The 14,844-nt window shown below is 50.9% G+C and overlaps 1 protein-coding gene across 1 annotated transcript in view; it reads left to right on the forward strand.

Annotated features, from left to right (window-relative positions):
- EPHB1 (EPH receptor B1) overlaps positions 1–14,844 on the forward strand; it is a 74,444-nt gene that overhangs the window by 16,018 nt on the left and 43,582 nt on the right. Inside the window, exon 2 of the mRNA XM_075716889.1 lies at positions 10,477–10,541. Within this exon, the coding sequence (XP_075573004.1) occupies positions 10,477–10,541 (65 nt within the window). The remainder of the gene's footprint in view (positions 1–10,476; positions 10,542–14,844) is intronic.

Below are 14,844 nucleotides of genomic sequence, written 5' to 3' on the forward strand. Positions count from 1 at the left end.
TGTTGGCTTTGCCACATCCCCTTTCCCCTCTTTCCCACACGTGCAGCGTTATGCCGGGGAGGGCTGGGCAGGTGACGGGGCTCTCTGCCAAGGCATCCCCAGGGGATAACAGGCAGAGCCTTTCCCCATCCCGGCCATGTCGTGGCGGAGGCTTCCCCGTGCTGCCGGCAGCCCCGTGTGCTGCCACGGCAGCACAGATTTATTTCCTTTTGCCTCTCGCGCTCTTTGCCTCATTTGCACTCATGCACTGACTCCATATGGTGCAAAAACTGGAGAGACGATGCTCGGCACGGCGGCCGGCGATGGGAGGGGAGGCAGTGCGGGGAGCCGCTTGCCGACGAGCTTTTGCAGTTTCTTCTATTTGAGGTTCAATATTTCCACCTCCTTCCCCCGACAGCTGTGCTGTGGTGGCTGGGGCTGAGCTCATCATCTCCAGCGGCAGCCAGAACATCCCTGCACATTTCCGCTCTCGCTCTCCTGCCTACCCCCTCTCCATGATGAGACCCCCAGCTCACGAGCGGAGGATCTTCAGGGTGTGTCCCCAGACCAGCAGCGCTGTTGCTGTTGTTTGGTTCTTATTTACACATGAAAATAATTGGCCGTCATCCCTGAAGGCTTTAGTACGTGTTGGATGCTGCATTAAAAAATACAGAATCAATCTAGCTGCAGTGGTTCTGCGCTGGGGCTGTGCTGGCAAACTCGCCCTGCGCTTGCTCTGCACTGGCTTGTCCACAGCCGGGGTTTTTCTTTGCAAGCCTCTAATTTTGGTGGGGGGATTCGGTTTCTGGCTTGACTGAGCAGTCTGACTTTGCCTGTCAGCAACCGGGGAATATGTTGGGGTGAAAAGAATTTTGGTGTTGGGGGGGAAATGCCAAGAATTTGGTATTTGGGAGGAGGTGTGCATGGGCGAAGAGATGCTGTTCTCTAACCCTGAGTCCCCTGACAGTGCTTGCTCGCCGTCTGAGCAGTGTGTCATGCTCGTAGCTCATGCAGAATCCCTTTGACATTTTAAAATAAGGTCTAGTAAATAGGAGCTGGACGACACCAGGTGCATCTCTCGTCGTGAGGGCTCTTTGACAGGAATGGCTGGCATTTTAGATTTAGGGCTCTGAGATGCATGTTTCTGTAGCAAGCGCGAAGCTTTTCTGGAGAACGTGGTCCAAGACAATGACTCATCCTGAATCTCTAAAGAAGTGATGGCATGTAGGGAAATGCAGGATAAATGTTTTGATTTTTAGAGCTTTCCTCATAGGCGGTGCTATCCAGGAGTAAGGCAAAATAAATCCAGTGGGGAAGGAGAGCTGCAGGGAAAGGGGCAACAGGTCTGGTGCATTAGTTCAGCAAAACTTAATTGCACCTACGCCAGCATTGCCTCTGCGCTGGTGGCCTTGAGGGGTGGCTTCGTAGCCGAGCACGGTACAGCCATAAGATGTGTGAGCATGCTGCTAGGGAGATCCTCCTGCAGTCCCATGGGTGAATGTCCTGTGCATATCCAGGCACAGAGACTGTGTATCCTTTTAATTTATCCTAGCACCTGTGATTGCAGATGCTATTGATGTTTATGGCTGCTCTGTCTTCTCAGTCGACTAATTCTGTATTTAGAGGCTATCATTTCCAAGGGAATCCCAGTTGATTAGGAGCCCAGTTCCACTGAACTCATTAGGCTTCCATGGCCCTTGTCTATGAAATCTCAAATCCTGCTCTTTTTTTTCCACCCCCCCTGCCCCCTTTTTGGGGATCCTTGCTTTCTCATAGCGTGATGAAGATCAAGCCCCCTTTTCCCAAGAGAAGAGCTCCCAGCAGAATGTCCTTCTCTTGGGTGATCTCACTTGCTTCTGTTTAACCTGGCTGGAGCACACCATGTGCAGCCAACACTAGTACATGGCTGTTGACCAAGAAGTGAGCTACAGAAAAGTAACAGAAAATATGAAATGGTTGACATCGCTCCCCAATGTTTGGTTTATTCTTACCATCCTTTAAGGCACTGTGCTCCTGCTGGGATGTACGATGGGTTTGGGGTACTGGATCCTCCTTGCTCACTTGGCTGGTGAGATGGTTGTCCAGGCCAGCTGGACTCCACCCAAGAAGTCCAGTCGTGTGAGGCTGCGGTACCCAGCTTGTGGTGAAGCCATCTGACTGCGTGACAAGAAATAGAGTGTCCTTAGGCTCCTGACCTTCAGCCTTCATCTGCTTTGGCATGTGCTCCTGGGTGGTGATAGCATTGGATGGTGAAGAGCAGACGATTGCCCTTCCCTAACCTAAGCAATCCCTCATTCAAGCCAGACCTTCTCATACCACTTAGCTGGACCTCAAGTTGGAGGGTGCTGCTTCTCCTGGGCAGCCTCACAAGCTTTTCAGAGGGTAGGGTTTCTGGGAAAGCCTCTGCCCATCCCTGGGTGGCTGAGTTCCTGTTCTACATCTTCTGGAGGATGAAACGAGTAACTGCCAAGCTTGACACATGGTGATCTTCAGGGCAGGCTGTGGCATTCAGTGATGTTTGCTGGCAACCCAGCCTTGAGAAAGCAAAGATGAGGATTTAAATGCATAGTGACATTGTTCTGGAAAACATTCTCCTGAAACACAGCCTTGTCATTTTACGGCCCCAGATCGCTCCTCTGGTGGTGGTGTGGTGGAGGAGCTGGGCTCATGCAATGGCTGGGTCTGTATTGGTGGGCCAGAGCATTCATTAAAGTGCTCTGTCAGCCCTTGGTGCTGCTTGACTTTGAGTTGCCAAATGCATCTGCACCCATCTGTAAATACTTATGTATGGACTATGATCTATGCATATAGTATGTGTGGATTTTGTGTATCCATGGCCTGTGTGCAGTTATAAAAAGTATGATATTGGCAACTGACTTTGTCACTACAGGAGCAAATGAGCTCCTTGTATTTGGAAAATACTGGGTTACCTGTAACGTGCCATCCTGAGATTTTCCCATTGCCTCCGATGTCTGGTTTGAGGTTGGTGGATTAAAACTTGTTCCCAAATCTTCTAAAATAGGTTTACAATTTGGAAAACAAAGGGTATTGAAAGCCCTATCTTCTCTCTCTTATCTTTATATTTGTTTTTGTCTTCTTTGTCTTTTTTCCCCTGTGATGTGTGCTTTTTTTGGTAATTCTCTGTCGTTTCCTTCCCTCTCTCTTATCTCTCCCTCTGCAGTTCTGTCTCTTTTCCTCCCTATTCCCCCCCCCCCCAATTTATTTGCAGGCAGGTTGTCTCATTGATTCACTGTATCTCTCCTTGGTAGGATTATTATAAATGGATTGTATGGCTCTGGCTGAGCTCGTCCAACACCATGTACTCGTGCTGGGTCAAGCTTGAAAACCAAGGGGAGATGCTGATGCTGGGTCTCCTCTGCATGGCCTACTGGGAGGAGTGGCTGTTGGTAAATGGGACTTGGTCCTTATGGTCTGCACTTCACATCGCCTCCTGAACTTTTTTAGCCTGTGTTAGGTGTGGGGCTAGGTGGAGGGGTTTTATCTGTGCTTTTCTCTTGCCTGATATGGTCGGTTTGCCGCACATGTGCATATGCACGTATGCTTGCAAAAATTTAAGCAGATATTTTATTGGGCGCTTTCAGGCACATCGACCAGCATATTTCAATTTACTGTATCCTGATATGGATAGTGTTTGCTGCTTATAATTAGAGCATTTCATCCCGCAGTCACAGCAGGCACCAGTTTATCGATAAAGTTGTTACATAGTTGCTGAGCAAACACCCCCAAATCTGAGCTTCATTAAGTTATTGCCTGCCCTGCTGTGATGCATCTTCATTGCGCGCTGAAATCCATGCCACTGACGGGAGATCCCGGAGGAGGTCCAGGGCTGTGCTGTGTGGCCACAGCTTAATGCATCCCGTCACAAATTGACACAGCATGCTTGGCTTCGGCTGATATATATAAATTCTTTCCCTTTCCAACCAAAAGTATTTTTTTTTTTTTTCTCACCGCAGATCTTCTCCCACTGGCTGGTGGCTATGGATGGTGGTGCCATGGCTGAGGTGTCTTTGCAGAGCAGGCATGGCTGCTCCTCTCCCCTGAGAGGTTCACACAGACCCCAAAGCATCGACAGTTTCCTTTAAAATACAGGCAGAAAATGTTTTGTGTTGACTTGTTTTGTTGCTGTTCAGTGCATCCTCTCCCTTCTCGACTGGGTTTGTTATTCAGTGGGTAATCCTTCATAACAAACCCGCAGGAGATTGATAGGGAGAGCTCGTTATGCACTTCCATAGCAGTTTCACCATCATTCTGTAGCAGCAAAATGCACCATTTAAAGGCAGAGAGCCATGGGAATGATGGGACGTAATTAGTTGTTGCTGTAATATTTTTGATTGAAAGTACATAGATACTGTAAGCGGCTCTTTCGCAAGCCAGTGCTCTCAGGAAACTGTTAAGAGCAACAGCGCTTATCAAAGGGGAGAGGCTGATCCTGCTCTTACCCTGCCCACCTCTCCAGCACCATAATTAAACCATCTGGGAGATGTCATAGCATTCATGCCGTGCACCCACCAGCTCCATTACGGCACGAGGGGTGAGCAGAGGTGCTCCCTCCCAGTTAGGAGCAGGAACCAGATGGGGAGTCCTGCAGAAGAGACTTTTGGGTGGGATGTGTGCCCAGCAGCTCTCCGCCTTGATCCCTGCGGCAGAGCCACATGGATCTTGTGTTTCTGCTTTTTCCCAGCTTAGTCTGAAGTTCAGGATATATTGAAACCTTCCATGGGCGAACCTGGACTGTGTCTGTGGGATGTTGTGGTCAGAAGCATGGCCATGGAGAGCAACCTGGAGTTACTCAGGCAACCTCCTGGTGTGTGCTTGAACCCCTTCTTCTCTGGACAATAATGAGAATTAAATTCAAATTATTCCACTGGCACCTGTGGGACTTTCCATTGACATTGAGAGGCATGATGCAAACCACGAGTGTGTAGGTAGTGGTGATGAAAGCCATGATGCAATCTGGGCTTGACTTGAAGTCACAACAACTGCGGGAAGGCAGAACTTGCGGCATCATAGCAGTTAATGTTAGTTAGCACTAGTCTTTGTAATAAAGCATCTTGGCTCTGTTTCTCTATTGTTCCCTTTCTCTGGTAATGTCACCAAACTTGGACAGAAGCTTCCCAAGCTGTGTGTTTGCCTTGGGCTGATTTTGCTGAAGCTCTCAGGAGAGAAAGAGGGGGTAGAAAGCAAGCTTGGCATTTATGAGCATGATATAGAGGGGAAAATATGGTGCTTTGCTTATGGAAAAAAGTATTGCTGTTGTTCCCCTTCAGAAAGTCATGCTATGGGGCTGGGAATGCCCAGGGGACATGCCCTGGAGCTGGACTGTGCACTGGCTCCATTGGCGCTTGCTCAGGCTTACTTTGTGCTCTGCGAGGGCACGTCCTAAGATCCCACCTGTGGAGCATCCTCTGCCCCTCCGGACCCTGGACCCGAACCCTGCATGGCCATCTGCGCCCTCCCCCTCACTCGATGGCTGCCCTCCCATCTCCCTTCTCCCTTTGAGGGTTCAGCTCTCTGCTCCCCATGCATCTCGGGGGGCTTATTTCCAGCAGCTGGCATCCTTTCCAAATCTCCCTCTACCCATCTGTTGTTATCAAGCCTCCTCTCTCCTTATTTTGCTTAATTTCTATCTTTTTCCTCTTGGTTGTCTTAGACATGCCTGCGTCTGTTTGCATATGCCCAAGCATTTGCTTTCGAGTGCCTTAGGCTGGTTCCTGCCGTTATCTTCTTGCTGGAGCGACAGCTGCTGCTTCTGCCTTGGGGAGGGACCACGTCCCCGAGGCATCTATTGAGGAGTGCAGCACTCGTAGAAATTTCTTTGTGGCCTCCCTGAGCAGAAAACTTATCATCGTATCTCTTTCTTTCCAGATGACAATGTCAAAATGTGACCAAATTGGGTTGGCCTCCTTGCCTCCATCTCTCTGCGTGTAGCCAGACCCCGCTCCCTGCCAGGGAGAAGTCACACCTTCTCATGGTGTGATTAGCAGGAGCCCTCCACGCTGGGGAGGTCTGAAATATGGGTTTCAGGCTGGGGACTTCAGGAAATAAGTTCCACTTCATTTTGGGTAGTTCAGAAAGGTTTTTCTGGAAGAGGCTTAAATCCTGTCGGGAAGGGTGGTGGGCAAGGCTGCATCAGCTGGTGTGAAATGAAGGCTCCTGCAGTGGATACTGCGCTGCCCTGCTCTGCGCCAGGCTACTCTGTCCCTAAATAACTTACTTTCCTCCTGCTGCTTGAATGATGCCAGCCCACCCTTCGCTCTTCTGAGATGCAGCTTATCCCACCGCAGGCATTGGCTCTGGCTGCATCTTGCACCTGTTTGCCCAGGAGGGTGTGGGGAGCCTGGGACGGCAGCGAGTCCTCCTTGCCTGGATTGTGTGAGCGCCATCACAGATGGATGCGCTGCTCGTCGGCGAGGATGCTGGTGCATTCTAATTGCTGGCATCTTTACTCGTTACGAGTGTAATTGTGAGTAGACGTTTGTTTTTGTATTGATAATTAGGGACTGGAACAGATGGCGAAGGCTTAGTTTAAAGTAATGTGTCCATTAAAGAAAATCTACTGTATACAGCTGAAGATTCTTCATTCTAAGAGAGCTGAGCTCGCCGTAGCAGAGCTCATCTTCTCCCTAATGAGGGCTTCAGCCATTACAGCCTGGTCAGCTGCCTTCAGTGGAGGCTCAGGTCCTGAAGGCCCCTCCAAGTGAGTCTGTTGAGCTCCCTCTTGGGCAGAGCATCCCCTGGGCATCCACTGTGCCGACATGCAAGTGGTCAGGTGTGGAAGGAGTTGCTGGAGGAGCGGTACCTTGAGCAGGCAAGGGGAGGGCAGCATCTTGCCCACACTTGCCTGCTGGACACTGAGCCTGTCTGCTCACATGGTGGAGGCATGGGTGCTGGCTGGTGCAGGTGGACAGGCGGCATGTGGTTCACCCGATGTGGCTAGCGATGCTATGCTAGATGTAGGAGGCACAGGGAGATGATGTTCTCCTGCACCGACACCCCTGGGGAGCTGCTGAGGCTGGGGGGATGAGCACACCCCTTCCAGCAGGACCCCCTGCCTCAGGCAGGGCCAAATAATGAGAACTGGTCCTTACAGCAGAACAAGGCAGGCAAGAAGAGTGCAGGAGGAGAGGTGCGAGGTGTCTGTGTGGCTTCTCCGCTGATTAATGATGCTTAGGCACTGGTCCACAGTAATCCCCTCATTAGCAGGCAGAGCAAAGGGATTTTACTGCTTGTCCCTCCTTTGCCTGCTTCCAAGTGATGGATGGCTGGGGGCGGGGGGGGGGGGGGGGGCAATCCCTGTATGTCCCCCCCCAGCAGCAATATTTTGCAGCCAAGAGATGGAGACATGAGTTCTGGGTGTCCCCCCTTTCTCTGCGGGATCCTGGGGCAGGGGGCACCAGCATCCGCAAACCACCCCCTTGCTGAAGGAGGTGGAGAGCTAAGGCTTGGCAGAGCCTTAGCCCTGAGCTGCCTGGCCATAAACGTCCCTGAGGGGTTTTCCCCAGGGTCACAGCATCACTCATACATCCCAGAAAATGAAGTAAAAACCAAGATTTCTTCCAAGAGGAAATAGCAGAGGTCAAAGGGAAGTTGCTCAGCCAAGTACTTCTGGTACCAGTACCCCTGCAGTCACGGGATTTGCATGAGCTTGTGGTGGAATTTGAGCTGAAAGGGGGATTTTAACCATTTTATTTTATTTTATTAAAAAAAACCAAACCGCCAAACTATTTTGCCAGGTTATGGATTTTCTTGTATGTGGCAGTGTCCTTGGGAGTCAGGGCAGGATGTGAGCAGGAGATGGACTGTAGAGGGTCAGACTTTTAGTGGTGGCTCTCAGCCCTCTTTTTCCTTTGGTTTGCAAATTGCTTTAGAAACATGGAGCTATTGAAGTGCAAGTGATGCATCTGCGGTGGAAACTTTGCAAGAGTGACTGCCCTGGCCACAGGCCATGCAGTCCCCTTAGGACTCCAGAAACCTCCAAAGTGAAAGCATCTCTGTGGTTCTTTTCAATTCATTCACTTATTTCTCTATTTATTTAGCTATTTTTAAGTCACCTGCTTCGGGAGCTGCTGCATGCTGTGCTGGCATTGCTGCTGTGCCTTCCTGCTTTCTTTCCAAAACGTGGAGCCTTTGGGGAGGAACAGAACAGGAGGGATGGGGTGAGATTTTGGGAGGGAGCTGCCAGGTGGGATCCTGGTGGATGCCACCTCTGAGCAGAGCCGGTCCTCATGTGCTACTGTCCCGCAGTGCAACTGTACTTTATCAAAAGTACATTGCTCTGTCATCACCCCACTAAAAAGAGCAACGCCTGGGGAAGGAAGCTGTAAGTGCGTGGAACAGGAAGAGAGATGATGGAGTGAAAATCCTTTCTGAATAAACCCTTGCAAGAAGTGCCTTTCCTGTAACTGAGTGTGTCCTTATTTACCGCTGAGGGTGGGTGAACCGGGTACGGGTCTGAGCCCAGCCACGCTCCCTACATCACCCTGGCTCCACTGCCTCAGTTTCCCCTGCGCGGCACAAAGACACCCCGTTTGCTGTGGGGAAAACCACCAAACATTTTAGGGGCTCTCAGAGCATCCCTCCCCATGTAACGTCGCTGGGAGGAGGGACTGGGAGATGTTTGCACCGCATTTTGCTTCCACCTTCGCATCAATTTATGCATGGGCACGTCTGCCTGCTTATCTGAAGGGCCATAGTGAGGATTAATAACTGCTTAACGAGGTGTGGGGCTGTCTGCGAGGGAAGGAAAGCTCGGTGGCAGTGGGAAGGTGGAGGGCAGTGGAGCAGAAACTCACTGGAGGTCTGGAGCTCGAGCCCTCATTCCCGTTTGGGGCCAGGGAGGAGTTGCAGGTGAGATGTGTCATTTTTAGCTGGCTTCTGCCAAACAAAAATAGGCTGAAGCTGCAGACGGAGACATGCGGTGGTAGCATGAAGGCCACCATGCTTTTCTGTTCCCTGCATGGACTGGGGGTGAAACATCCCTCTCTGAGGGCACTGTGAGCAGGAACGGGCTGGCTCTGTGCAAAACACCATGCAAAGCATGGGTGCAACGGGCTGTGGGCTTTGAAGCCCCCCTGGCAGTATCACAGCAGCATCCTGGGACCTGTTAGGGGTGCAGCAGCTTTGCAAGCTCCCCAAGTGCTTTTTTGCTCCATCTCTGGGGGTGCTGCCTTGCCCTCCCTGCCTCTGTGGCCCCACTCACCTCTCCGGGAGCCAGGCTGGGTCAGTAACTCCGGCGGGGATTTCGGGAGAGGGAGTGTTTAGCACTATGGCAGGGTGGGGAGTTCCCGGTCACGCTTCTCTGGCTTCCCATCCCGGAGCAGCCGGCAAAGGGAGGGGTGGGAAGATTAATAGGAGTCTCATTTCCCGTTTGCGATTGCTGGAGCAGGCGCAGAGAGATTAAAAGCAGCAGTCTGGCGGCAGTTCATATTCCTGGGCTGATTTTTATTTCCTGACCTTTATTTCTCTGGTTGCACCCGTTTTCCTAGTGCTGCAAAGCTGCCATGAGTACCTGGGACCACAGGGGAAAGGGGAGGGAAGGGGGATGCTCAGCTATGCCAGCTGCCGGCGGCGCATCTCCTCCTCCCATTTGGTCGAGACACAGGAATCGAGGAAATGAATCTGCATGTCTGCTTGCTGCAAACAAATAAATAAAACCTTGAGGATTTTTCCCATCTGTTTTTTATATGTTGTTGCTCTCACTATTTTTCTTGTTGTGTTTTGCTGGGTTTTTTTAAAGCATAAAAGTAGGGAAATGTCAGCTGTATTACAGCTTTTAAATATTTCCCACCAAATCCTCCATCAAATGACCCCCAGCAGAGGAACACCGCTCCAACAATGTGATTTTTATTTGTGTATTTGAAATCACTCTGTCAAATAATAACTACGTGCAACGACAACTCGGGGCACCAGACAGATGTAGTGCATAAAAGGGGATGTCTAGCGTTGTGGAGCAAAGCAAGTAGCTGCGAGCGAGTCGGATGGGACCCGCCAAAAAGCCTGTATGGAGGCGTTGGGGCAGAGGGTGGGCTCTACCCGCAGTGGGAGACTTTCCCCCAGCCTCTTGCTGCTTCCAGGGAGTTAAGGCAAACTTACTGCTCAGGCTTAGACAGGGTTTTGTACATGCATATAATGACTCCATGAAATGCAGCATCCTTCTTAATTTTTTTAAATGTTTTTTTAGTTAGTAACTCTGTTTTCCTTTTCTAGGCTTTGGAGGGGTCAGAGATGGCAGCGTGGGCTGGGTTCAGGCTGTGACTCTGCAAAGAGTCTTGTCCTGCACCATTTTCTCTGGAGTGAAGCTGCCCTAAGTTCATTAGAATTATTAAGGCGCCTGCTGCTTTATTTCTGAGCAGCTCCAAGGGTCAGATGCACGCTCTGTGAAAGCAACTGAACATTTTTCTGTATCTCTGTGATCATAATGTCATCAAAAACTTTGGGAGTAACTAGTATGCTTTCCTTTTTCTTGTGTTTCCTCAGAAACTTTGATGGATACGCGGACGGCGACGGCCGAGCTGGGCTGGACTGCCAACCCTCCTTCGGGGGTAAGTGCCACTTCACTAGCTGATCCGTATGCAATCTCGTGGAGCTTACGCTATTTATCTTAAAACACTGGCTGGGAGCTGGGGAAGTCACGGTGGGAGCAGTGGTGCCCCATCGGGCTGGCATGGGGTGGCCAGGGCATCGCTGTGCCGAGCTGTGTGGCTGCTCCCGGGCTGAGTATCCCTTCCATAAAGTGGTCATGGGGTCTCCGTGAAGATGGAGCTTTTCTCCATTCCCGCGCTCTCCCCTCCCCTGCCTGTCCTCCTCCTGGGTGAAGGGTCCGGCCCCATCACTGCTCTCCATCCCCCCTACTTGTGCCTTCCCTTTCCCTGTGCCAAAAGGCTTGTAATTAGAAAACATTAGCAGGCTCAAAACAGATTTCTTACCTGGAACATCATCCATAATTGCACTCGGCAGTGCTCTTCCCTGGCTATTAATGTCACTTTTATGAAGTAATGAGGAACAAAACACCCTGAGGCACTTAAAACATCTTTTTTATATAATACGAGCCTTTGAGGAATGGAAGCATAAAATAACCTGACTCACATTCCCTTGGCAGAGAAAGTGAGAGATGGAGCCGGAGGGGAGAGGAGCAGTGGTGGGAGGGGATGCGAGTTAATGGATGGGCGTCACAGTGGGACAGGCAGATGGTCAGGCAGGGGTGGGTACAGCAGCGGGCTCTGTCCCTGGGGCCTCCAGGACATGGCACCAAAGGGGAAAGGATGCCAGCCTGCGTCTTTGTTAGGGTGTGACTGGCTTGGCCAGGTCTTCAAAAGAAATGAGGTTGCACATTGTCGCCAAAGCTGAACCACACATACCATGGGCACGAAATCCTCTCCAGGCATGTCAGAGGTCCTTGAAATGTGGGGATTTGCCACTGAACTGCTTTGGAAGAAAATCTGGGCCCAGATGAATTGCTGGCAAAATGCAGGGGGGCTGCACGCAGGTGATGGAGATGGGATATAAATAGCTGCCTGCAGCTGCTATCGCTGAAAGCCCACACAAGGCAGGCGGGGAGCTTGCGTTGTAAGGCACAGTGGTCTCGCTCTCTGCGGAGCAGCAGAGCGAAGCTTCTCCCCAGCCCACATCCCTGCATCCCTCCATGCACATCCCTGTATCCATCCAACTCTCGCTCCTCTGAGAGTTACTGGTGAGTCTTCTCCTTTACAGGAGCATACATTAGATCTTCCACAAAGTATTTTAAAATACCAAGTCCTTTATTTAAAAGATACAGGGTCAGTCTGTAGCGTGTGTTGGAGAGCATGACTTCCCCTGTGAAGTCCCCTTGCTCGTGGACTGGGCTTTTCTTTGTAGCATCAGGCACTTTGCTGGGTGGATATGGAGCATCTTAAGGTGTATTTTGGACTCCTGAAGTGAGTCCTATAGGTATCATATCCCACCTGAGGCAGGTTTTGGAGTAGGGTTGATGCTGGTTGAAAATAAGCGATGTCCTCCTCTTGCTCTAGGCATGCAGTAGTCTTTATGAGCTGCCCAGTTACAGCACTGAGTTTTAGGGTTTGTCCTGTTTAATAGTTCACAACAAATATTTGAGGGCAGATTTGTGCTGCTTCTTGGCTTGTTTGGTGGTAATGGCCAGTATTTGGGTAAGGATTGTCCAGAGTACGGGTGCCAGGGAGGGTTTGCAGACTGTGGCCCATCTAAGCAGCCTGCCATAGATATGCTAAGATACATGTGGGGATTTCTGCTTGTGTTGGAGTCAACAAAGATCCCAAATTTAGTTGGTCCTTTTCTTGGTTTTAGTCTTCAATTCCCTAAAGCAGCCACCCTAGGGCTGTGCTATTTCTTTTTCAGCCCAGACTGCTGAAGGCCGGGGTAAGTAACCAAAAGCTTCCCCTCTGCCCTGCCTTCCTCCATCCAAAAAATGAGAGTGCACTGGCAGCCTTGCTTTGGGGCTTAGCAACAAGCCATAGCATCACAGGAACAAGCGAAGAAGAGAGGAGCCAGAGGGGGAAGCAAAGAAACAACAGGGAGAAAAGCAGCAGCCATCTATAAATGGGACCTTCCTGCTCCTTAGGGCAGGAGGGAGGAGATGGGAGGATGGGAGAGGGTCTTCTGGCTTCTGCTGGGCTGTCAGCTCCTTCTCCCAGGCTCCTCTCATCTCTCTTGGGGCTGGAGGTGCAGGGATTTGATGAGCCACCTCTCCTGACCCTGGGGTTGCCATTGGCATGGGCTCTGTGCAGGCTGTGGGTCCCTTTGGGTGGTGGCATCCCCATGTGGTGTGCTGAGCTCCAAGACTGACTTCACCCTGGGTCACAGATGTGCCCCAGGGCTCTTAGGGGCTATTGATGTTGATGCCAGGGCACAGATGCCAGCTGGGGAGCAGGGGCTGTGGTCCCCGGGGACTGGCCGTGGTGGGACATGGGCTCTCATTCTGCTCTCCCCGATGGATGTGCTTTAAATCTCAGCGGAGACAGAGAAGAAAATTGTCTTAATGCTCAGCTCCCTGTGAATTATTTAGCGGGATCTCATCAAAATGATGCATTTGTCCCTGTTAGAGCATCAGTGGCAGCAGCTGCTGGCACTGTGGGTCTTTCCAGCCTGGTTGCAGGAGTGCTCAACCCAAGGGGTGCCCAAGGGAGCATCAGGATCTGGCACCAAACCCTCATGAGGGTTTTCCAAGTGATATTTCATGTTGTTCCCAGCCATGGGCAGCCCTGTGTGCTGGGCGCTTGTAGTGCGGCACGGTCCACTGTCAGGTTTTGGCTCTGAGTTTTGAGGCTCTGTTTGCAACCCCCCCAAAAAAAGCAGCAAAGCATGGGGGATGCTCAGTGGAAGGAACTGGTGAGAGAGCTGGCTCCCTGGTGGGCACCGTGAATAAAAGGATAGCGGGTCAGGTCCCCTCCTGTGCACCCAGCCAGGGTGCAGGAGCCAGCAGGCAGGATGAAGAGGATTCCCTCAGCAAAGACAGCAGAGCAGTGGGGCCAGTGTTATGCTGGTGGGCAAGTGCTGGAAGAGAGCTCATTGTCTGGCATTAATTGGATGACAGGGCTGTGATGCAAAGCCCAGCTGGGAACAGGAAACAATGCCAACCCCCTTGGTCGGGGAGGACCTTGCAGCTTTCTCATGTGAAAAGGTGTCTGGTAATGAAAGGGCATTGAATCCACATGTCTTGTCCAGGATGGAGAGGGATTTTTGCAGTGCTTTCATGGCATGGGATGAGAAGGGAGAGAGCTCTGCTGGATGTGTGAGGTTTTATTGCTGGTTTGGTAAACATCACTTAACAATAACGTGCAACCTCGAGCTGTGATCTTTGCTTAAGCCTAGCAGAGCCAAGTAGGTGGACCCAGGAGCAGACGTTCTGCTGTGCTCATTGGCAGCATGCAGAGGACCCTGCTTTGTAAACAAAATAAAAACCTGTATTTTTTTACATCAGGGCTGCAGTTTACAAGGAGAGAGCTTGGGGAGCAGGTGAGGAATGTGGTTGTTTAATGGAAAATGGAAGAGGGCGAAATCTGTAAGGTTGCAGGGTTGGTTGTGGCGCATCAGCTCTTCAGGAAGACTCAATGCTACAGGGCAGGTTGGTGTCACCCATCTGCCGTTGTGCCCCCACATAAGCACAAACATGCGCAAGCGTGTGTGTCGCTCCTGGAAATTATGCATGATATTCAGAATGCTGCTTAAAGATTGCCATATGAATAATGCCGTTATGAGGAGACTGTAAACATGGATTAGTTAAAATGAATGGATTATGAGGTTGTAAATCTGTCTGTAGGACTCTAATGCCATCATAGACTATTCACAGTTTGCCGCTGTCCCTTAATTGAAATTGTAGCCTGGTTTATATTAATGCCCTTCTATAAATCGAATTGCAAATCTATATTCTCTCTCTCCATGGCGGTAATGTTTTATTTAGTTAGTTTTCTTTGCTGGGAGAAATGATCCCATCGTGCCGAGAGCCTGGGGTCAGGCTCTCTCTCCAGCCCACGTGCTGGCTCGGGCTTTAATGAAGCTGTAGCCTCATATGCTGCTTTCCCTCCTGCCTCCGGGTGCCTGGACCGTCTTTCTTCCCATTTTTACATCCTGTTCAGGGCAGCTAAGATGATTGCCCACGTGGAAAAGATGTTTTGGCATCAGCTGGGAGCAGTGGGGAGAGGGAGCAGGTGTGGGCAAGGGCAAGAGGGTGAGGATTTCTTCTGGTGCTGACCCAGGTGGTGTTTCTGCACGTGCATCAGGTCATGTGTCCATGTCTATGTTCCTGCCCTCCTCTGGGGCTTTGGGATCCTCCCTCCAGCCCAGCTGTGCCCTGTGCAGGGTGAGCGGCACTTCCGCAGCTCACGGGCCACT

Source organism: Pelecanus crispus, chromosome 9 (genome assembly GCF_030463565.1).
Source record: "Pelecanus crispus isolate bPelCri1 chromosome 9, bPelCri1.pri, whole genome shotgun sequence".
Taxonomy (NCBI): Eukaryota; Metazoa; Chordata; class Aves; order Pelecaniformes; family Pelecanidae; genus Pelecanus; species Pelecanus crispus.